This window comes from Bactrocera latifrons, unplaced genomic scaffold, assembly GCF_001853355.1.
Source record: "Bactrocera latifrons isolate USDA-ARS-PBARC rearing strain unplaced genomic scaffold, ASM185335v1 scaffold_166, whole genome shotgun sequence".
NCBI classification, from domain to species: domain Eukaryota; kingdom Metazoa; phylum Arthropoda; class Insecta; order Diptera; family Tephritidae; genus Bactrocera; species Bactrocera latifrons.
In genome coordinates, this window is record NW_017535141.1 from 108,078 (window position 1) to 134,291 (window position 26,214).

The window sequence follows — 26,214 nt, forward strand, 5'->3', positions numbered from 1 at the left end:
TCGTTCGTTAAAGTTAAAGCGTGAATTTTTTTGTTTTCGATTKTTTTCGGCTGCTAAAACTTTTGTGGATTTTTTTTTTCACAATTTACGCGCCTCTTCGGTGTTCTCCCCGCTGAAAGGAAAGAAGTTTCGGCGTCTAAGCAATGGCAATGAGCGCATGAAATACTTTTAAAAAGCGAATATCCGAGATTTGAGGCCATCACTGGAATATATTGTATGTATATATGTCCGTGCAACTTATTCACAAGCATTTTAATAGAAAAAGTTTGTTAAAGATATTTTCGGTGCTACGCGTGAGTCGAAGAAWTTCCATCTACATTTTAATTTACTCGAAATGTTGCGTTTGTTTTTCTTWATTTATTTGTTTGCTATCTTACAAACCCAACTGTTGGACAACTGTTAGATTAGAAATAAAAATTAAATGAAAAACTTTCCAGCAATGCATGTAACAAATATTTTATCCGCCGATTAGTTGTAATTGCGGCGTAAATGATTTTTCGTAGCTTTGATTGGTAGAATTTCGTGTGGCAAATATAAAAATTTATACTGTTTTGTTGGTGGAAAACATTCCYCATATAATTTTGAGAACTGCTGCCGTACACATAATTTTTTGGCTGTATGATATTTCGGTTTCGTGCCTATTAGGTAGACCCGACTGCCGTAGGTATTGGTGCATAATTTTTTTTTTGTCGTGCTCAGATTTCTCTAAACCCAGCAATCAAAATTATTTTTTGAAAAAAAAAAAAAATTGAATAAACCACAGTGCATTCAAATTGTATGCCAATATTTGCATTATTTCTACCATTCTTTGCTTGGTACCTAGTAAGACACTTACCGCGGCCGTATCATTTGTCGAGGGGTCTCTTGAAATAGCATCGCAATGGCCGAGTTTAAAAAATTTTTTTCCAAAAATTTGAGAACTTCTTTGTTAATAGTGTATGTTTGCAACAATAGAAAATAATAAACCCATGTAAGCCCTTAAATATTTTACTCTTCATCTCAGTTGGCAGCACCGGTCTTAACTAGTTTTATGATTTGAAAACGCTTTACTTACCAATTGTTCACTTGCAGTATCGTTAGGCCGGTATCTTGCGCCAACTGTTTTTTCTGATCCTCGGAGGGGTAGGGATGCTGTAATATATAGTAAATTGCACAAAAAATCTTTTTTAAGTAAAGTTGTTAGAAAGTTATCTTTTTTTAAATTTTTCAACTAATAAAATATGTATTTATGACTGTTAACTGGCAACATTCATAAAAATAAATTTTTTCATAGGATTTGGCAAATATGATTTTATCATTTTTACAAAAAAAATAAAATTTGCTAAAAAATCAAAAAATCAGAAAAAATATTTCATGTAAATATTATAAATTAAATATTATCTTGAAATTTGGAATATGTTAATATTTTTTGAATTAAGTCTAATATTTTGTTATAAATAAGAGCTAATTCTAATTCTAAATCTTCATATTTCTAATTTTTAAGACGTCTTCAAACCGATGAAAGTTTTGAGAAAAGTTGTTGGAAGCTTTTTCAAAGAGAAGATAAGAAATAATATGAGAAAAATCAAAATGATGCTTATATGTGTCCACATATGTATGTACATATATCCCACTTGCATATTTATTTATAATTTTTATTATATACATATATCCTTCATCTCTTGCAAAGCAATCACTTATTTGTAATTCTGAGAATTAATGAACACATTTTGCTTATGCGGCCAAAATTTCCAAGCAATCCAGAAGTAAATTTATCTAAAACATTACGAATTATTTAGAAATGTATTCCACAAGTAATTTTTACTAAAATATTACGAAGTATTTGGAGAATTAACTCTCAGCAGCCAATATGGTGATGAAAACTGCACTTCAGCATGTAAAATTTAGTCTAGTGCGACGCAAAATTGAACTAAACACAACAATTATATGTTATATGTATTTTTCTTTTTTTTCTTTTTGTTCTCGGAGGGGGAATATTTAAAAATATGTATATATATGTATTTCAAAAAACCCCCTCACTTGTAAGCACCTCGATAAAAAAGTGTGTTCTACTCTTAACTAAGGATTTTTTTGACAGCTTCTAACTTATCTAAACAACGTCAATGCAGCGCCACACTTAATAAACTGGATGCCACAAAACGGTAACACTACCCATACAAACGAAAACACCTACATACATGTGGTGGTAAGTGCGTGCATGTGTAATAAAACCGATTAGCAGCAGAACAGATCAATCAAATGTACGCTATATCCAACTGTCAGCACCTTTATGCGCAACTGACATTTTAATAAGCGCACAAAAACTCTGGCGCACGCACACACATACAAACATACTTGTATATATGCACAAACGCACACACTCTTACGCATGCAGTTGGGTATTCCTGCTAATAAAATAAACAGAAAAGTTCAGTTGGTCACAAAGTTAGTCAAACACTTCAATATATTGTATGTTTTGTTGTTGTTGWAAGTTGTAAGCTAAACGCCAAACAAGTCTATGTGGTTATTTGCAATTAAACTCCAGCGCCGGAGCATCCACTTGAACATGTCCTAAATAAGCGGTGGCAGGCAGCGCCTAAATGCAGTTTCAAGCAACAAATGCAACATTTAGTTGTTGTTTTTTATTGTTATATATTTTTTTTTATTTTTTTATTTTTATTTTTTTTTTGTTTTTGGTAAAAGGCCTCCATCAACGGCAAGCGCTCGGCCCAATGCACGCCCTCATAAATCTTGGCGACCAGTAGCCGCCASAGTGGCGTCAGTGAGTAAACAAAGTGCTGGAAATTGGGGAAAAATGCACTAAAATTAGGCGCAACAGGCAACAACAACTGAAGCCTATCATAGTCAAATGCAAACAATTTTTTTTTTGTAGTTTTTGTGCTTTTTTTTTTTTGTTAAAAAATATATGAAAGTGAAATCAAACGAAAGTCAAAAGGAAAGTAAGCAGACAAGGCAAATGTTAGCAAACAATTGTGTGTGCACGCATATGTATGTGTGTATGTGAACAATTGCTGCATTGTTATCAAAACAACATACATACATATGTACATATAAATATATATTTATTTTTGTTTCATATGCATATGTATGTGTGTATAGATGTATGTATGTATGTATATATACTTGCACCCACACTTCACATATTGAAAAATTAAGCCTCGTAGCTACTTAAGTGCACACACACTTCCAGCTACAACCAGTAGCTGGCGCTTTAACTGTTTATTACAATTATTTAACGTTAGTTTTGATAATTTTTTATGCTTTTCGGTTGCAAGCCAAAATAAATATTTACTTTGATTTTATGACAATTTAACTGATAAATTAATGGAAAATATTTATCAGCCGAAATTAACTACAAATATATATAAAATCATGTATGTGTATGTGTCGCATACGACTTGGCCACTTTCTTATATTTCATATAGCTTTTATCTATTTATTGTTATGAAGTGTCTATGCAACGCAGCGTGTCTACTGCAATACTTATCTCCGCGCCTCGAAATGCATATGATATGCCTCGTTTGTGTGTCTGTGTGTGTGTGTGTGTGTGTGTGTGTGTGTGTGTGTGTGCGATTACATGTTGCCTTTACAGTGTCCAATTTGATGATTATATTTAGAAGTAAACAAACAATTAATGTTGTCATTCGATACTGATAATGATGGCATATTTATTACCATGATACGACTACTTTTGGGCTTTGTCTCTGTTTGGGTATGTGCGTGTAGAAATGGTGGCGCCACAAAACCTGTTGCCTGCGCCAGACTACTTCTGTGTGTATGTGCACTGCATGAGCGTTGGAAGAGCAATGATTTTGTTGTTAGATTTTGGTGTTAGTTGAAATTGACAAAAAATTAGAAATGGAAATTTATTASTGGCGTTTTTTATACGAGAAGATCATTGAAGGGAAATAGAAGTATTAATAATAATAATGTAATTGCTAGTAAGTTTAGTAAGAATAGAAGCAGAAAAACGTTAATTTAGTTTGCAGCAAAGCTGGAATACCTTTCACAAATGTAGTTTTCATATCAGAACTTGATTTTGTTTGATCAGTTTATATGATAGCTATATGCTATAGCAATCCGATTTGAACAAAAATCTTCGGAGATTGTACTGTTGTCTTGAAAAATAATCTGTGGGGAATTTCATAAAGATAACTTGAATAAAAAAAAAAAAAATCCATAAAAGGTCTTTAGTTTCATTAATCAGTTTGTATGACAGCCATGTGCTATTGTGGTCCGATCGGGCCTCTTTGCTCAAAAATTGGACCACTGACTTGGGTAAAAATCCATGCTTAATTTTGTGAATATATCTCATCAGAGGAAACAGTTTCCATACAAGAACTTGATGTTGATGGTCCGGTTTGTATGGCAACTATATGCTATATCAATCCGATTTGAACCAAAATGTTTGGATATTATACTGTTGTCTTGAAAAATAATCAGTGCGGAATGTCATAAATATAACTTGCCGAATAAAAAACATTTCCATACAAGAACTAAATTTTGATCAATCATCTCGTATGGCAGCTATATGCTATAGTGATCCAATCTAAACAATTTCTTCAGAGATTGTACGGTGTTTTTAGGCAACGATCTTTTACAAATTTCATGAAGATATCTTATTAAATAAAAAAGATTTCCTTACAAGGATTTGATTTTGGCCGATCGGTTTGTATGGTAGCTATATGCCACAGTAGTCCGATATTGGTAATTTTTGGGGAGAAAGGGACTGTTTTGAAGAAAACTGTGTGTTCCAAATTTCAGATTGATGTCTCAAAAAGTGAGGACCCAATTCGGGTATAAACAGACAAGTGGATATGGCTATCATAAATCGACTCTGCTCGCCACTCTAAACACTTATATATATGAACAGGGTATAATAAGCAATATTAGTGTCAATAGTTTATAGAAATGTATAATGTGAAAATTGTTTTTTCAGAAACGATGTTTAGGTTAAGTTTTCTAGATCAGTTTCTGTGTGCCTCCAAAAAAAAATGTTTACTATAAAAGCCATCATCCATTTATAACTTATTTGCTCGCTAGCTAGCTAGCTGCCATCTTGTCATACATAGGAATATGCATGTAAAAGCAACATTTAACTAAGTGAATATCAGCACAGGGTGCCCCAGCTGGTACTGTCAATATGTTGAAACGACTGGTAAAGACTGTGCGATTCGCCATTTTGTAATGCATGTCGAATCTAAAACAGTTTCTATGTTAAAATTATTGAGTTTCTAATGATAAACCAACTTCTGTTGCCAATATCGGCGCTATGAACTGGACTTAGTCTCCACAAAAATCGTAGAGATTTTGGAGTAGTATTTTAAACCAGCTGTTTGCTTCGATTATATAGACCGAATTTGTAAATATACACATGTAATAACATATAAATACAAATGTATATAGTTGTATTTGTGCAACATATGCACTACTATTTTCTTGCATAAGCATTCATTGTTTGTCTGAACAAATTATGCCGTGGGCGGAAACCTTTGTTCTTTTCTCTCCGCAAGCAATGCATTAAAACATATATATACATATWTTTTCGAAAYTCCAAAAACAAAGTTCACGAATAAACAAAAACACACATGAGACTAAGAAGTGCACCTTTCCGTTTTGATTATTGCATCAATCTTTACCCCACCAAATTAAGCATACTCACATACGTATGTATACCCAACCAACAAATCATATGTATATATGTGTATAACGATTCATAGTCTGTTGTGATTCCCGTTTCACATTTTCTTATATTATTCATTTGTTCATCACTCACGCGCTTTTGTATGCCGTACACCTTTACCGCGTCCTGCTTTTATTTCGACTTTTTTAATCGCACTCCTTTCATTTGRTGCCTTTGTTTGCCTATTTTCATGAAAATCCTCTTTTTTACACCACACAACCAGCCGCTGCGCATATCCTTTCYATGCAATTGTGTTCCAACAGCGGCCATTGTTTCGCTTCGCTTGCAACGCACGATATTATAATATTCAGTGGCTCACACATACGCATGCATTTAAATTTAATATTGAATTTCGTGTTCGCATTCATTGGTGTTTTAAATAAAAAAAGTTCATTTCAAAAAAAAAAAAGAAAAAATTTTGGACTATGTTGTAAGGGCTAAAGGGTTTCTGAGCACGCGCCAAACAAAAGCCAAGCCAGTCTCAGCAATGTGAAAAGGGTTTATGCAACTTTCAACTTCCGGCAGATGTGGGCGTTTTGTTTGCTGTTTTGCGGATGCTGCCTACAATATTTTTTTTATTTAATTTAATTTTAATTKTTTTCTTTACTTGMTWTGTCAACTTTTTTGAATTGCTGCATAATGTAGCACAAACTGCGGTAAGAGTGACGAGAACACAACTAGTTTTGTATATTTTAAGCGACATTTTGACTACTTTTAGTTGTRGAGAAGCCATCGAAAGGACGAAACATGAAAAYATGTTCAATCGAAATYATWATACGCTACACAAATAAAAAGTTGGCAATGAAAAAGTTGACTGTGATCAGTCAGTTTGTATGACAGCTATATGTTATAGCGATCCGACCCAAATAATTTCTACAGAAATTATARCACTGGTTTAGATAATAATCTGGGTTGAATTTGATGAAGATACCTTGTCAGCTAAAAAGGTGTTCCATTTAAGGACTAGATTTTTACCGATCAGTTTGTATGGCAGCTGTATGCTATAGCTATCCAATTGGAATAATTTTCTCAGAGCTATAGCACCATCAGATAGCACCATCTTGGATAATAATCTGTTTCGAATTCGAATCTCTCGTCAAATAAAAAGGCTTTCCATAGTAGGACTTGATTTTTAGCAGTCAGTTTGTATGACAGCTGTAGCTAAAGTAGTTCGATCTGAGCAATTTCTTCAGGGATTATAGCACTGCCTTATATAATAATCTGTGTCGAGTTTGGTGTAGATATACCATATTTTATATGATATGCAATGTTTTCTTTTTTCTTTAGTGTCTATTCATGTCTTATTTGCATATATTTTTTCCTATATATTTTTCACTATCTCTTCACATAAGTGCGAATCTTTAACTTACTTTACTTTGTATAATCGTTTAAGAAATTCGAAGTGACTTTCTTTATTTATTTGATTGCATTCTAGGCACGACGATATCACAAATTATCTTCAAAACCCACCTAAGATTGCAATGCCAGCATCTTTTTGTGCCACAAATTTTTAACCAAATATCGAAATGAATGAATTTATAAAATATGGCGTTTTTGTTGTTGTATTTTCACTCAACAAATGGCACAAACATTTTAATTGCTTTGAAAACAAATTGAAATGAACATAATAAAAAGTTCTTAAAATGTCAAAATATTTATTTATATAGAGGTGGGAAATACATATGCACACATACATGTATAAAAAGTTACATATGTATGTATAGCATAAATATATAGCAATGCCAACTAGCCTTTGATCTGCAAGTGCTGACTTTGTGAAACTTCGCAACTCAACGCCAAAGTGCGCATAAGACATAACGGCACCGTGCCGTATGTGCATGTGTGTTAAATAACATAAATTCCATTTTAATATACTCCCGCTAGGTAATTTATGTCTGTTGACTACTTGCTGGTCATACTATGCCAATGAACGTATAATTACAGCAACAATAACAACAACAATGCGGCAAGTAGAATATGAAMATATGTGAGAAAAATAGCAAAAGAGCGCGGAGAGATTCGCAATTCCAATTCTATACATGTGTGTTTGTGTATTTAACGGTAAATATAAATGCAAGCGAAAAGTGGCCAGACAGACGGTGCAGCCAGCAAATGGCCGCCAAAATGCATTTGTATATGAAAGTTTGTAAATGCCGTTATTTGCATATAAAGGCAACACCTTGTCTTGTAGCTGCCTGCAATGACGCCCAATTGCCGAACTAAATTTATTAACGAGTAAACAAAGAAAATGCATTTCGCACAAGGCAAACGWGAATTCTGGCAAGGAAAAGTTACACAGCCATAAACACATATAAATATGTATGTATGTGTATATATGTGCATGTATGTGCATATATGCATAAGTGTAATAAATGTGTGCATGTATGTAGTATGCAAATGTGCGCTTGTGTGTGTTCTTAATGCTAGTCTACCCGCAAGGATAACTAAACTCCATTTTAACTCAAGAATTCACTTGTTGTAGTGGGCGCAGCTTATAAGAAATATTTTCAGTTGTACACTACAAGCATTGCACAACAACAACAACACACATTGCAATGTATGTAYGTGTGCAACTAAAGTTGCTTAAAAGCAATGGGTTTTTGTTGGAATGGAAGGCATAGGGGCGAAGGAAAATATCTGGTTTATACACCTGCCGGCTTTCAGACGTCTTACGGCACATATGTACGTATATTTTATATATATGTGTATGTATATACTATATATATGTATGTATGTATATACGTATGTGTGGGCATGTGTGAATTTTCAATTTGAACGTATTTTGCATAAATTGTAATATCATTGCATTGTGCAGTGTCGCCGCATGCACAGCATGAATGTAACAACAAYAATAATAACAACAATGCATGCAAATAATTTAATATGAGAATATTTCGAATAACTGTGACTTGCTTGCTKGCTTTGTTCATTTTTATTGTAATGTACTGCTATTTTCTCATATCCCCAGCTCCGTTATTTAGTAGCAGAGGCGTATTTCTTGCATAAGAAAACGGTAAATTTCATGCAACAAATGACATTTTCGACATGTACGACAGACACTAAACAGCAAATGGCACAAAACACATACACACACATACATATATTTATGCACCTGAATAGAAATATGTACACCTATATACACACACTCCCGCACGCACACACATTTGCAAAATTTTACATTTATTTCTCGACATTTCTCCACTTAGCAAATGCAATAAATGTGCACATGTTGTGACAATCAAAAGTGGGTTTGGCCGCACTGTCATCGTATTGCTGCTAGTCAAAGTTCAGCGAGCAGCTCTCCTTTATAACGGTACATGCTGCATGCATGCAACGTTGTTATCCTTACAAGACAACTGCCAATAGAAAATTGCATTTTACGCTTCGCTATGACATGTCCTAGGAGTAGTGCAACAACAACAACAACAACAACAGCCACAACTGCAACAACAACCACAAATGCTAACAAAAATAATAACATATAGTGTATATTCGATTATTGGAGCAGTCAGCGCTTGGCGCACTAGCAACTGCACACGTAGTGGTGCCTGGCGACAGGTAGTTATTAGAGTTAGGTGCGCCTTTGCATATGCAATGTTCGTAGACTAAGGCTGCCACACAAAACTGATAATGCAATACACGAGTTTGGCAGTTGTGGTAAGCAACTAAGTAATGTATTGGCATGAAATGTTATTGCGCACGCATACACAAACACACATRCATGCATACATACACATCTATGCATGTGTTGGCAAGTGTATTGTATATTAAATGCTATAAATATATTGCACCAAATATGTCCTCAGCTGTCCTGTGGCACGCCTCTGTGACTCGAGTCAGWGTCTTGTTGGCTGCGCGTTGCACATAGCATTAACTTGCATTGGCAGCACAGGCAGCACAGGCCGGCCTCATGCAGGTTTCGTGTATTCGTGTTGATGCCATAAGAATAGAGGTCAAWATGAAACTGAATTATTGGCAGTAAGTGAAATGCTTGTATGTGCATTTTGGTGTRTGGTTGTGTGTGTGTGCGCGTGTATGCATTTGTATTGGCAATTTCTTCTACGAAAATAATGCCGGAGAGTTGTGTTCTGAGTTTACATGTTATGCAAATCACTGAATCGTGGAAAATACATGCACCTTTGAGGGTGGCAAATTGCTTAAGCGCTTTCAGGGACCACAAACTTATTTAATATTGGTTGGTGTGCATAGATATGTGTRTGGTTGTTAATAAAACGTGTATTAATAGCTTTCGATGATTAAATTATTTGGTTAGCATTTGCATAGAAAAATTAAATTTGGTGCTATTTTTTTAAAGTTATTTTCAAATTCATTAACATCATTGTATCTCGACTTTTTGGTCTAAAAAATGTAAAGAAAATTTTTTATGAATAATTCTTTTATTTGATTGTTATTAACTTTGTTAATAACAAAGTTTTTTTTATTTTAAAAATTTTTAAATCAAAGTTAAAACATGTTGCAAATTAATTTTCWACTCAATTTCGAAATACAAAAACATTTAACATTTTCAATATAAACATAATTTATGAGCCTGAGGTCATATATGACACCCTGTGATTTTTTTCTTTTAACTATATATTTATCTTTCCCAAAAATCAAATTATACACTCAGGTGAACCCGGTTTAAGTCTCTTAAATCTACAAAAAATTATTCGCTGAAAAAAATTAAGGGTATTTTAATTAAAGCACTAATTGTCAGGCTTATGATATAATGGAAGAAGTGAATTTGAGGAGCAATTTTAACAATTTCCTCTGAAGTAAGTTAAAAAATTATGTTATTTATACTGACTGAGTCAATATTTTTTTGAAAGGGGGGTGACTAGACATGATCTGTCGAATAATTTTGAATTTAAATTTTCTACCATTTTCTCCTCATATTTATTGTCTAGTTTTGAGCCACCTCCAGAAAGCAAATAATGCGCTCAAGCGAACTTCAAATGCGTCCATTTCGACTACAAAAATAAAACTTTGGAAGAAGAAAATATCATGCAATGCAAAATAATAGTTTTCAAAATCTCAAAATATCGAAAGAAGCTCATGTTGAGATTTATAGTAATAATTTACATTGTATAACCTTGCAAATTATATTATTTCAACAATYAGTGTCAAAAATAATGAGTTGCTKTAGCTGAAAGTGGAAAAACATGACCGTCGAATGTAACATGAAATTATGGAAACTTAGATTTTTCCTTCTTATGTAGAAAAACAGTCATATTTTACCTTATTCAGCTACAACAACTCATTATTTTCGACTTTGATTGCGGCAAAACTCAACTAAAAATCAAACAACTTGTTTTCTACACTCCCGCCTAAAGCCTCAAATTAAAACACACTCACTTTTCGCCCCCCTTAATTGTCCCTAGATAAACCCTTGTTGCAACCATTTGGATATCATTAATTTGCTGCGAGCGCAATCAATGAATCATCGGGCGTGTTTCATATGCAAGCGAATGTACGATTGATCTGCTACAATTACGCAAATATAAAGGGTCGTGTAAAGGTCATGCAAAACTCATGTATGTATGCGTGCAACATCCGTCACATATGCGCCAACCAACCCCCAACTGCCACCCACACAGGCGCACGCAATCAAACAATATCCAGCGTACGCAAATAGACAATAATATTGGCATGCAATAATTTTATGTGTTGGGGCATAGCAAYCTGCTCCGACTGCTTAGTAGCTTTCATATCCGTTGCGAAAGTCCAATAGCCGCAGTATGTAGGTGTGTGTGCATGTGGTGTTGGTCATGTGTACCGGCATATTTTATTTTATTATCAGCAGCGACCAACAGTCAAACAAAATTCCGTGCAAAAACCAATCAGCCTGCAARCGTGTACAGGACAACAGCAAATGGAGCGCTCGCACCCCAGCGCCGGACGCGGTGTTCGCTCGGTTACATTTTACCCCTGTTTTGTGGCGGCCAGCTGAGGCGAGCTGCGCCACAGGTTTCGCATAAATACAAGTTGGCCTGGCCTGTTTGGTTGWGCAAATTTACCAACACACTGGCCGTGTTGTTGTGTTGTTTTCCGCCGGCTTTGGACTTTTGGGCGACTTATGGTTGAGGGATTTTCGTCGAGCGCATTTAATGCGTACGTGTGAATGCATATAATTCATGCTAAAATAATGCCTCACTTGTACCGTAGATAACGGGGTATAGCGCCATACTTGGCAATAACAACAATTGCAGGAGAAAGCTAACAAAATGAAATAGTAGGAACAGTTGGCTATTTTGCATATATTTTTATGGCAGTTATTAAAGTGTATATGCATATATTAATGTGTGTATGTGTGTATRTGTACATAAGTATATGTTGATATGTCTCTGTATTTACTTTTTGCACGACTGCTTGGCGGAAGGACAGCCATTTTGAAGAGGAAATGAATTTTTGAAATTCGAGCAACATTTTTAGCTAAATTGTAGACACATACGCGCCATGTGATTCACACTTGTATATGTATATATACATTTTTTAAAAGTTTAGGTATCTGAAAATGAAGCTACTAACTAAAAAAAAATCTAGATACTTAGTCTTCTATTCTATTTTTTCATATTTCCCTTCACTTCTGTTTTCATACGTTAACCACCTTGAACTCCTTCAGAATATACATGTACTCCACCCACCTACACTTACGTATATACACTCACTAACTGGCCCCATTTAAGAAATATGGCATAATCACACCGCCTGCGCATTTTAATTAGCACTACAATTCCAACTAATTTGTAAGTCATCAATAACTCAGAAGCCAACAGAGAGTAACCACTAGCGCACCACTGCTGCCGCCAACGCCGACGACGTCTATGCGCGCCCATTACCTTTTCACCTGTCAAATAATTCCATTAACAGCACAGCAGCGAGCAGCGGCACCGGGCAAGGGGGGCAGTGAAGTGCGACTGAAATGCGACGAGTTGCACAATTCAATTTACCCTTTTGTTGCGATGCAGCCAACGCAACGCGCCACACCGCGCGCGCGCCTTACAAATTGCAACGCTGACACTAATTACGCGCTGCGGCATGCAGCATTACTTACGTAAGTATAAGTGTGTGCATTACTTTTGCATTGCGGGCAGTAAAGCAGCCAAGCGGAGGAGGAGTACAGTTTGTATGTTGGCGTTGCAGGAAGACAAATGCCGCGTTGCGACAGTGGCGCGCAATCGCGTTGAGTTCATAAAGTAGAAAATGCTAAGTCCATACAGAATATTAATTTGCCATATACAAAATAATTAATTACCGTCATGCCCCGAAGGCAAAGAGTTGCAAAAGGGGTCACTGAGAAAGTGTTGCGAAAAAGTAGGGTGAGTATACGGTAGAGGAGCAACGCGCAGGATAACTATGGCGCGCGGAAACGTATGAATGAGTGCGCTTGAGTAGAAAACTGTGTGAGTTGTGCGCGCTTGCATCATGCACCATTAGAATTACACAGACTATAAATTATAGGTGCGCTAGTCTTGTATAAATCGGATGAGCATTCTAAAGTTATTAACTAAAGCACTAATTATTGAAAGATATACATATGTATATAGTATATTACAGTTGACGCAACACAAATTAATTTAATTTGGTTTTCTATATGCGTTTTTTCATTTCAATTGCGCTCTGCGCCAGTTACATGAAATGGCTGTACACGCTTTCCACTCCGGCAACGCACGCGTAATTTGCATTTAAGGCGGTCTTTAAGACAAAGCAAGGCAGCCATTATGAAACGAATTTGCATTGGTGTCGCGCAGCCTTCAACGCGGTCGCCCTCAMGCGCATAATGTCTGACGCGCCACAGACAATGCCAGCGCGYGCYCCAACAACAAGCATAGGSAAGCAGCAAAGGAGTGGCGTAAACGCGCTGTGTAYTTACTTACAAATTTGTRTAACAATAACAACACAGTCGAAACAACAGTTGCAAGAATAAAACTTAGAGAGGTGTGCGCTCTGCGACAGCCTTTTTAATCTATTTCAATTTCGGCGCGCAGACAAATACTTATGTATAARTAATGTTGCGGTTTTCCGCACATACTTTTTGGACAGCGCATAAAGTCATTTAAGATTACCATCGCAAAATTTGTTGTTGACATTTCTTAAATATGCAGMAAATATGCAACACATRTGCCATATGCGCGCTGCTCAAATATGTCGCGGTGGCTGGCTGGTTTGGGCAAACATAGCGCAACCCACACAACAGCCAGCGCTTGCTGGTGGGGCGCGCGRCGATCTGCTGCTGTGGYAGCTACACTTGTGTTGTGTTGCAAACATATTTACAACAACAAACTGTTTAATTTCAGAAAAACACGTTTACCTGWGTAGCTGGCAACAAACAGCTGTGGTGTGGARMRGAAGAGTGGGCAGGTCGAAGYGGACATAAAGCAGACAYACGCTTTGCGACGCGGCGGTGGCAACAGCAAATTATGGCGCGATTGTTGCAGTGAAGGCGGAGAAATGCACAGCTTTTGAATGCAAGACGCACCCCCCTCAGCATATCTGTATGTAAATGACATATTGCAGCAGCGCTAACTAAAACACTAACAATAACATTAACGGCTTAAAATAAACACGGCTCAGCAAAACAGCCTGTCCCGCAAATGTAAACAAAGTGCATATGCAACAACAACTGCAACACCCACAGTTAGTGGCAAGCAGAAAAAAGCGCATTTACAACAACATATTAATACAGCTAGGCCGTCATCAGCGACATAGCTACTGCCATAATTATGGCAACCGGCACTTCCACTTTGGCATTCCTTTTTGCACCATTTCATTCACATGCCAACCGCGCCATCGGCCGCCATCAGCCATCAGCAACCGGACCTGAGTCAATMCATTTGGTTGGCTGACTGGCTGGCTGTCTGCATTCGTACACATGTAGTCGTACTTGTTTGTACTCATTTTTGCACCACTCGCTTTTTTCATATTTCTCTTGCCATATTTTTATTTCCATATTGGTGTTTTCTTGGTTTTGTTGCTGCTGCTTCGGCTTAACCCTTGCCAGCGCGCATGCATATTTCCACATTCGTCATAAGCACTCATTAGCGCCGTGTCAGTGGTGCTTGCAACTCCTTCGCGACCGCGCGCTTTCCTGCCGCGTCGCATTTGCCTTGCGCTTGCAGACTGGTTTACTTCATGACGAATGTTTGTTGGCGCGGTTTGTATATTTATTGTTGTTGCCGTTGTTGTTSCGTTGCCATTTGCACTGGCAAGCACAACTCTCCAGCCATCCACATTTGGCCGCCTGTCGAAGACGGAGACGACGCATGTCAGTTTTGATGTTTTCTCACATTTTGCGTTGGACGCGTACGTGGTTGGTTGACTGCATGTTGCTAACTGCGCTGGCCGTATGGCTGACTGACAGAGTGACTTGACTATTTTGTGCCTCGCAATTTAGAAGACGCGACGCGTCGCGACGCTTTGGTTGGTTGGTTGGCTGGCTGTTTGGTTGCTTGGTTGTTTGGTGGACTGATTGCTTGGTCGCTTGCTTGGCATTTTCATCAACTTTTTGACGTAGGCCGTCGCCGTTGCTGCCATACACARTTCGCACCTTGCCAACTTGCCAAGGCGGCAAATGTATGTTTGTGTGTGTTTTTGCTTTTTCTTTTACATTTTAATTGGCAACTAAACGGTTAATTATCGACACTTAATATAGCCACGAGGTTGTCTGGCGTCCAAACACGCTGTCTGTTGTGTGTTTGCATATGTGTGTGTGCTGGTTTAGCCATTTGGGCGCTTGTTTAACGCTTCGAGGTGTCGCAATGCGGACACAAAATGGTCGATCGGTCGWTGGCGTTGGATATGGCATTTGGCATATGGCTTTGATGGTAATGACACACACGCCAAGTGCATACTAAAATGCTTGGGGATTTTTTATAAAAATGTGCATTTGTATATACAGGTGTAGGATTATTAAAAAAAAGTGACAGAATTTTAAAGAAGATTTTATTAATTCTCCAAAGAAGAGCTAAAAATTAAATTAAATACTTTTTACTTTTGGGTCATAAATTGCTTAAAAGCACGAAATCCTACAAATTTATATTACAATCGAGTTCTTTAAATACATTTTGCGCATACTGACTACTCTTAAATACCCCGCAATTCCTGCGGAACCTGCAATCCTTTCTAAGCTAAATTATCACTATTGTCGAGTATCCTGTAAATAAAAGCTGATTGATAGCTTTCACTTCGCTTTCACAAAAGCTCTTATCATAAAACTTCTTCAAGCAAATAAATGAAGTCTTCTGTGTAAAAAGTTCGTTTTTGTTTTCAGTTTAATTATAGTTTGTACTGTTATTTCATCAAAGTTCTCAAACTCGAATTCACAAAAGCGCTTATTTCTTAACTTTTTTAACTAAGTAAAATACGTTTTCTTCATATAAAGTAAAGGCTTTTACTGTTAATTTACAAAAGCTCCCAAGCTGCGCTTTCGCCAAAGCTCTTAATTTTTTAGTAAAAGGTTTTTCTTTCTAATTTATTAAAAGCTTTTGCTGTGATTTCTCTAAACTATCTTTCGAAATTAATAGCAATTTTCACTTTGCTTTACAAAACCACTTATCTTTTAACTTTTTTAAGCAATTAAATGACGTTTTATTCAGATAATGATTTGCTATCTCCAATTTTGTAAAGGCACCATAATTTCATAAAAGCTTTCAAACAGCGCTTTTGCCAAAGCTCTTGATTTTCTCAACTTTTAATTTTTAGCAAATTAATGTCGCTGTTCTAAACATAAAATAAAATCTCCCCAACTTCTTAAAAGCGTTTAGTGAAAGCTTTCGCTGTATTTTCATAAAATCTGTCAATCTCCACTTTATCAYATAATTTTGATAATTTTTTGCAAATAAATGAGGTTTCCTCAGCATATAACTTATACTCTTTAACTAATCGAAAGCTTTCGGTGTGATTTCATAAAAGCTTGCAATCCTTCATTTCACAAAACTACACAAACTGTGCCTTATCGCATCACTTTTCTTCTTGCTTTATCCATGTCYAATTTAAAGCCTAACACCCTTTAAWMYTAAAAACTATAAAAAGAAAATCATGCTTAAGTCAAACCCTTTTTCTGACCTTCATAGACCCTGTTTGAGTAGAAATTTCTTAGACCACTTTGCCATCAAACTAAACTACATACCAGCAAACTATGAAACTCAACTAACTGCCACAAAGTAAGTAAGCAGCCGTGGCGGTCAAGTGACTTCAAATAACTTTTGAATGTGCACAAATCGGTTTTGAATGCTTGCGAATGGCTTGCGTATGCCATTGAAATGTATACGCTTAATGGGTTTTGCGAATACTGACCGGACCTCTAAATGACACTTCCGATCTAAACAAATTTGTTATGCCCCATTTTGTGTCCGCTACGCGCAAAGCTAGGTTAAGCAGTGGCGTAAGCAGGAAGCATACAAAATGTTGCAAGCATTTGCAGAATGACCCACACTGGGAGTTGTGGCAAGCAGTTAGCCAAAGTAGTGTGTAGTTGGAGTTTTATCTGCAGGTTTATATGTTTTTTCTGATCATTTGTAATCAGAAARGGTTAATATTTATATTTGCTTGCCTTTGCGGCCACCTTTGAGCGGCAAATGCAAACTGCTTAAGTTCGATAATTTTCGAAATTTGCCTTTTCACAAACAAATATGTCTCATTTGCTCAAATCCAATATGCAAACGCTGTCCTGTGTATATGTGCGTGTGCCTGTGGTTAGCAATTTAGATAAGCTTTGATTTCGGCAATGTTTACCAATTCACTTTTTCTTCGGTAGTTTTGGTCAATTGCCGGTCAAGTAAATGCTGCGCACATATTAAATGCGTATTTTACTTGGTGTGTTTGGCTGTCCATGTGTGTGCTGGCGGCGACAAACGAAACTATCAARTTTTATTTTATTCACTTGCTGCTTCCTCTTGCCAGATGTCGGTGCTAAAGAAAGCTCGTTACACCAGTGACTGCAAATGCATTTATTTTTTTTCGAAGATTTCCTGCTGGCGATATGACGCTGACCGCAATGGCCGGCAACAAAAAGGACATTAGACGCATTAAGCTGGTATGGTTATGGGCGCGGCAAGGAAGTGCCAGTAGCTTTACGAAATTGACCAAAATGTGGTTTAAGTTAATTTTTAAGTTTACCACTGCTTATCGAACGGTAAAAAGGTATAGTTGGAGTGTGTTTGGCATACACACATACATGCACACATATATATATTTATATATAGACTTGCTGCATTCGCTATATGAGATATTGATAGCAATCTTAATGGTATTTCATAATATTGTTTTGAAAAAGCCATTACAGTTTTGGCAACAAGCAAGAAAAACAGGAAAATGAAGATGACCGTAAGCGCCACAAAAAACAAAACAAAAAAAAAAAAAACATTGAAATGGAAAAACATGAAAATCGCCGTTACCGAGTAGATGCTGTGAGCTTTGCGGCTATACGCAGCAGGTTTGGCATATCGGTGAACTTTTTGTGGTCAGCCATAGATCAATATGCGCAAAAAAGTGACCGAAGACGCAAACTTACTTATTTCTGCAGCAAACTTCTATTTACAAGTAAGCAACAACAACAAATATAGTCAACGGAAATGAGTTTTATTTCGGCSAAATGTAATTGACCTGCAGGCCGCTGGCGAAAACATTAAAAATACGCACATAAACGACTGAAAGTCTATGAATATTCTATATATATATATACATCAATAGCTGTAACTTGGTATATATGTTTATATAATGCATGCCAAAATGCTATTCCGTTGCCGCACTATCAGCATCCCATCTTAWTAGCCGCCACCGCCCCCGCCCAATAGCTAATGCATTTGAGCATTAAACAAGAGAAGGACGCAGACGCTGGCGAGGATGTGTCTGACGACAGTGATGAATTGCCGTTTAAATCAGCGCATCGCTCATGTTTACTTTTGCGTACACAACAGCGCAGCACACAATACGTTGCACATACAAATAGCGCGTTTCATGCATATTTGTTGTTGTGGCGTTACCTACCGCTCGTTTTGAGCTATTACCCTTAATGCTATTAGCGCCGATTTGCAGTAGCATTAAGAAAATTGTTTTAGCCGATTCTTGCTTTTTGTTTTTGTTGGCGCATACACTTGCAACTGCCAATTGCCACGCACTTTTTAACATTCGCGCTTTAGTTACGCATTTATTTGCCGTTGCAAGGTACGTATGTACTGTTTATGTAAATGCGCGCTGTTAAGTGAAATTGTCTCTGTTGCACCTCACTTCTTGCTCACTTGCCATTCATCGACATCATTCAATAGCTCAATGAATTTTCTTTTTCCCCAGCACATTGACTGAAGTGACGCTTTGTGGAGGATTTAGTTAAAATATTTTATATTTGGTATGTGTGGCTGTGTGTATTGATTTCAAATTGAATTYCTTGCCAACTGTATGTAATGGGGGATGCTTTTGTTCGATTGAATGCCGTGTTGAGTGGATTTGCAATTTTTCCGCAGTTCTTATATTATATTCTAGCAAGACGTTTTGATTTATTGCCATGCCAAAGCTGTGACGGTTTTTGCAAATAGTTGCTGTAATCTGCCTAGTTGAGGTTGAATAGTTTGGCGTTTCATGTTAAAGCGTTTCTGAATGGTCGTTGATTATTGTTGCAAGTTACTCTGGGAAAAGTTGATTTTATGGTTGATTGTAGAGAGTGCTGATTCGTTTGAGGTATTTGGGGAAGCTGGGATGATCAAACAACAATTTTTTTGCCTTAATACTACACTTTAGTGTTCTAAACACCTTATTGAAATGGTAGCATCTTGTTATAAATATTTTTGCCCTGTAGAATTCGTAATTCCCTGTAATGTGGAAGTGTTTGGGTGCGACAGACTTTAAACGCCTTTTTCTTGAAATTGAAAGGTTTTCGAAACCGCCCGAGTTTGGTTTTGCTATTGAAAGCATCTATAGTACTTCAAATGTTGACTATAGCAGTGTAGTAACATTATCTAGTAAAGTACGTAAGATTATTATACCCGGAACAGTGTCAAGTTTGTCACGATGTTGTAAAGACCTAAGTCAATTTAGCCATGACCGTTTTTCTTTCAGCTGAAATATATGTGAAGTATTCCCTTAGTTTTGATTCTCTTCAATCTAAAATTTTGCTCATACCCCTTACCAGACCCTTTTGAAAAACTTGTTTCCGAAGGTTGTGCTTGTAGCTGCCATTTTATAAGGAAATGTGTATATAAAAGCGTTTATACATCAAAATAGACGTTTAGTAAAGCTATAAAGTTAGAATTATATTCCTGTTTTCATGCTTCCTTAATAAATGATCAAATTTAGGCCATTTATTGGGACTCTATGGAGATCATGCCATCAAAGTGTTTATTAAGTGAAAARGCTACTTTGGAAATATCAAACTTTCCTCGTGTGACATTCCAAATATTTCAAACGGCTTAACAAGAATTTGAGTCTTCCACCCTATAAAGGTATTTTTAAGATTCTGTTTTATATACACATAAGTAACTCGTTAAGTCTACTATAGKCGAAAAATTTCAAAAAATTATAAATTTACATACTTGAATTCCAAGTTTTAACAGATGAACCTGTTCYTTATAGATAAATATGAAATACAACACAATTTATGGGTCAATTCTCCTCAAGTTGTCGAAAAAAAAAATTATTAAATTAATTATTTTTTACCAGAAAAGGCCTTTTCGCCAAAATGTCATCACTGAGTTTACGCTGTTTATTTAAAAATAATTTRTATTTTTTATTTTTATTGCAGTTAYCCACATATTCTACAAAATATCGTGCCATTTCGCTTGTTAATCCCAAAGTTTTTGCGCAATTTCACTCATTGAAGTACCTCCCCTTACCAAAACTGATCTCTCGACCGCCCACCTGCTCGATCGCAAGCGTACCGCTCACCTTCAAGTCGACAACTATATACTATAGTATACTATACATATTTAGATACGGATATATGTACATATCAGCAGCGAGATGTGTCGAAACGGATGGCGGCCATACTTAATTTAGCGCACGCCAACGTAAACTTTACACCAGCTAGTAAATTGCCAGCCGGCGTCACCGTGCAACAACAATAACAGCAACAACAAAACTGGTAACAACACCAGTAGCTACTATAAAGAGCAGGGGAAAAAAAAACATAGAAAAGCTACAAAACCAACAAGAAACACAGCTAGACCACAGCCACAGTAGCTAAGGCAAGCGCCAACAACAATAGCAGTAGTAACACAGCGCAACACATTTCAACCAATGGCAGCCGTACTGGCTACTGTGCAACAATAGTAACAACAGCAACAACAATCATGCGCATTGGTTGTATGTGCKTGGCGCAACAACAAAATGCATGGCACTATAAAATATCACTCCACCTACCGAACAGTGATGGGAGTGAGAGCGCTCCAATGGGCGCCACGGCTGTTTACGAAGCATTTAATTGTTGGTAGATATTTATAAACGTGTGTGTGTATGCGTGTATAGCGCGSCGAAAAAACAAAAACAAATGAATAAATATTTTTAATCGCATTTATGAGCAGCGCAAAAAAACACACGGAAAAAATGTTGTGTGCTCATTTTGATGTATGTGTGTATAGTGGGAGAGCCGCAGTGCGGAAAGAGTGATATGAAATCATTTACGGCTGCGTGTGCTAGTAATGCATACATACGCAGAATGACTGCTCATACTTAGATACACGGCGCAGACTTTGAGATATCATTGCATGTGTGTATGTAATGTATGTGTGCACGATAGTGTAAATAAATAATAATATGAAATAAAAATGGGAAATAAGCAAATAAGGTGAGCGATATACAAGTACATATGTATGTCGATATGTATGTCCATACATATGTACATACATATATACATATGTTAAAGGCATGTGCTTATGTTTGTTTGCATGTCGGYGCGTAAGTATGGCAACCCGTTAGCTGCAACTGTAGTGGTCGTAATAACAATAATAAAACTCTGATATCAGCTTGTTTAATAACAATGGCAGTAGCTTTTAATAACAAGCGGTGAAGACAAAAACAACAACAACTATATTATACTCAAAGCCATGCTACTAGTTTCAGGTATCACAGCGACGTGGAGTAGGTGAAAAAAAAATGGAAACGCAACGGCGCAAAGATTCTTATCTACTGCATGTGGATATGATGATAGTTGCTGTGGTATATATGTATSTACAAGAGTTTGTAATATATGTCTGGGCTTGTGTATATTTATAAGCAGGTGAACGAATGAAGAAATTGCATATCTTCAGATACTAAATAGGCTAGTGGAAATATTACTTGCTCACCTAGCAGTTATACGCTAGCAAAGAAGACTGCAAATATCAAGCAGTTTTAAGATTTTTTCATGATTTMTTTTGCGTTAAATGGTGGATTCAATGTTTTATAGTAGATTCTSTACAGATAATATCAGAACCGTTACACCAGTTTATTTAATTTGTCAGCTGAAACAACATGTCGATCTGAAGTTTTACTCACGACCTTTTCTCATCAAGAATCTCCTCATTTGACGGTACCATTAATATTGCATCACTATAGCTTAGTTTGCCATAKAAACTGAACGTTCGRAATAAAGTTCTTGTATGGAAAACTTTTTTATTTAAACAGATATCCAAACGAAATTTCACATGAATTAAAGTCTATACAATATTCGAAGAAATAATTAAGCTCAGACCACTATAACACTTAGCTGCCATAAAAATTTACCGATCAAAATGAAGACCACGTATGGAAAACTATGCTGCCATAAAAACTTAACGATCAAAATGAAGTCCACGTATGGAAAACTTTTTTATTTCACGTTAATGAAATTTTTCACATATTATTATGCATGGCAATCTTTGCAAATATTACTTAGATTAGCATACTATGTAATATAGCTATCGTGCAAACTGACATATCGAAATCAAGCTTTCGTATGGAAAATATTTTTGTTTGTGAAAGGTATTATAGTTGCAACAAAAATTAATGTTTCTTTGCTTACTATTGCAATCTTGCCCGCTTATAGTCCACACCCTTGTAACGTCACCATACATTTCATACAGCAGTCATGCTAGTTTAGATAATTTGTTGCAAGATAAGCGTGTAATTAACAAGTGGTCATATTTGAAGGGTCAGCGTGAATTTTATATAAAAAGTGTTGTTTCTGGCATAACGCAAATATTTTTTTGAATTTAAAAATAGTCACTTTCTGGCAGCAATATATATGTATCCACCAACTTGAAAGCTCATGGCAATAAAAATTAGTTGTATTTTTACAACTTTGCAAAACTAGTGGACAGGCAATTAAGCATAGATTTATAAGCGTTTGCTTAAACTAAATATATAAGATGAGCTATACTATTCACATAATTACGTAATGTATGCATGTGTGTTGTGATGAATGCATTTTCACCTAACCAAAAACCATTTTATTGGCAATTGTACGCCGCAATAATTCTTTAGTTATTTGACTTTCCGCTCAACACTTGGCAGCACAATTCAAACATCCGCTGGCATAATTCATACTTGCCAAGCCTAGGCCAAGAATTACATAAAATAGTACAAATCTTTTTGATTTATAAACGTACAACTATAAATCTTCAATGTTTTGTGTAAACAGAAAAATGGCTGCTAAAATTTCAAATAAACAAGACTATAGAAGAAAATACGTTTTTTTTTTTTCAACTAAAAAAAAACTCAAAAATTTATGCAATTTTACAACCAAAAAATTATTACACAGCACATACCTAACAGCGACGGCATTGATTTGGACAGAAATGATTTATTTTTAAAGAGTAACTTAATAGCACTGTCTTAAAAATTTCTTCCAAAATTGTGTGCAACAATATTAGATTGTTATCTTTTTTATATGTATGTGTGCACGCCTACTCACCGTTAAATGCTGAAACAGCCACGCTCTTAAGATATTTGTTGCTACTTTTGGGAAAATGCCACGTTTCTTTTGGTTCTTTTTACCATTCGCATCGTCATCCTCTTCGCCTGTGCCCTCGCCGCTGCCTATACTGGCATTGCTGGCGTCACCTGGAAAATTAAAAGTGGAAAAATATATATTAATATGCATGAAGCCATAAAAGAATAATAATAATTTTATTTTACTTTTTTGTTTTTATAATTTATACATTTTCACAAAAATTTTGAATTAATTTCATCTCTTTCCGCTGAARTTGTTAATATATTATTTTGCATACAATTTATTATGCGTGAGTTTATTTTTAAGTAATAAAGCTTTCACACTGTGTTTAATAACTTCCGCTCTTATGCTTAAAAAGGCTTACACAAGTGTTGCTTAACTCTTCGGCAAGAATTTGTAGCTTTCACTCCAGTATTCTGTTTTACGCCAGTGAGGCATTTTTTCATTTTTGAGAAAGAAATAAGAATACTGTCATCAATATTACAATAAATATTTTTAGTTAATTTATAATTAAGGCCAGAGCTTTCACTGAATAAATTTGAATGTGGAAGCATTACAAAAACTAAATTGTTTTAAAATTAAGATGAATGTGGAAGCATTACAAAAACTAAATTGTTTTAAAATTAAGATTAGAGCTTTCTCTTACTTATTAAATGTAAATGCCGAGCTTTCACAAATAAATTAAAAATGTGAAAGCGTCTTAAAATGAAACTGTTTTAAAACTAAGGTCAAAGCTTTTACACAAAGGTCAAAGCACATATGTGAAAGCTTTCTAAAAAAATACCTCTACTTCTTATTTTTGCTGAAAAAATATTTATTTCATAATTTTCGTATTTTGAAAAATTTCCCTTYTTTTGTCACTAATTCGCCGTAGATAATGAAAGCCTTTTGGGTATTTTTATGAAGAGAATATCTTAATTCCCCACATACTTTTCTTAATGTTACTGAAATGCATAGTACATTTGATTTGAGATGCTTTCACGAAGCTTACACTATTACAATTTTCGTCTYAAGTCAATCTTGGAATTAACTATAAATAATTTTCAAGCCACTTTGRATATTTGTTCATTAACTTCTTTTGRGTATACATATATGTATCTTAAATCTTCTGCTTTTAATTTCAGAAACTTTCACTCTTACACTTTTCCGCTACTCAATTTTTTAAAAACCAATAAAAAACTTATGCTTATGAAATCAAGAGCTTTCAGGGAGCTCTCACTATTATAGTTTTTTACTTTCAGTAATTTTCTAAAAACTTTCCTTAACAAACTTCAACTTTTTTAAACCAACAAAAATTAATTAAATTAAAATWAATTTTAAAAAATTAATTACATTAAAAAACTTAAATTACTTTACGCCAACTAACTGTAATATCAGTGCATAGCGTTCACTTTCTACACACTACGCGCCGCATCCCGCACCTGCGCTGAACTCAAGCACTCTGTTTGCTTCACTTCATCTGACTGTTTGCTTGTTTGTGGAAAATTAATATTTGTCATTATGCCCAAATGCAACGCATAATAATGTCCATGCATAATTTCGGCATTAAATGAGTGTTTGGTTAATTTTCAGCCAAGTTTATCTAACTATCCGTAAATTGTTGACTCGTTTCGCCAAGGTTTTCGAAGCTGTTGACTCTGACCTGAGGACAACTAGTTATGCGTGTACATTTATTTACTTCAAACACATACACACAAACGTAAATATTTATAAGTATGTATGTAAATGGAGACTTACTATCAACAAACTGAAAGCGAATTACTATCAGTAGCTAACCAYTGACTTTCTGGCGGTAATTTCAACTAAGCATGCAACGCACCTACTTGAGCACATACTGTACTTTAATGTACATAGATATATGTATATTAATATATAATCATTATTTGTGCGCAATGTTATCATGTAATGCGCCTCATTGTTTTGTCTCACTAATGTTTATCATTTCACTGTTTGATATGTAAAATAGTACTTTGCTTGCCACAAACAACTTGAAATTTTCTTCAGCATGATAATGTTGTACACACATCAAGAGCAAACAACCAACACAGCTTCTTGTATTCCAGGGATATATGCATTTTGAGAAATCTTGAGAAATTATGTTATTTATGTGCGCATCTTCGAGAAAGTACARGCAAGTAAGTGGGTATATTGGTTGGTTTTCTACGCAAATCCTGCCACAATTAGTACGGAAGTTACTTAAGCTGTGGTTGTTAGGTAAATTTCCGGTTGAGTTGACTCGCTTCTTGACAACACCATGTCTTAGATAAAGCAGTGATAAGCGTCCAGGTGAATGTCGGTACTTTATACTGCCATATTTACACAACTAACGACAACAATGTAAGTGTATGTTGGCCAGTGTATGCGTGTGTGTAATGCTTACTTAGAATCACTGCATCTGAAAATGAGTAGTTTAATAGCCGGTGAGTTGTGTTGTAATGTGGCAAGTTGCTTGTTGCGCCACACAGATAACAAAAGGACATGTGTAAACAAGAAATTTTGAATGAAATCCAATTTCTAATTTCTGAAGGGTAGATTAGATTAAGGAGCGTATTACTGAAATTTACTTAGTACTGACTTGATGAGAAAAGCAAACTAAGTTTTGATAATTAGAAAAATATGTAATTAAATATCA

At 35.7% G+C, this 26,214-nt stretch overlaps 1 protein-coding gene across 1 annotated transcript in view; it reads right to left on the reverse strand.

Annotated features, from left to right (window-relative positions):
- Positions 1–1,048: 1,048 nt before the first annotated feature.
- LOC108966610 (homeobox protein homothorax) overlaps positions 1,049–26,214 on the reverse strand; it is a gene marked incomplete in the record, with an annotated part of 311,261 nt that continues 286,095 nt past the window's right edge. Inside the window, 2 exon segments of the mRNA XM_018929605.1 lie at positions 1,049–1,131; positions 23,544–23,692. Of these exon segments, the coding sequence (XP_018785150.1) occupies positions 1,051–1,131; positions 23,544–23,692 (230 nt within the window).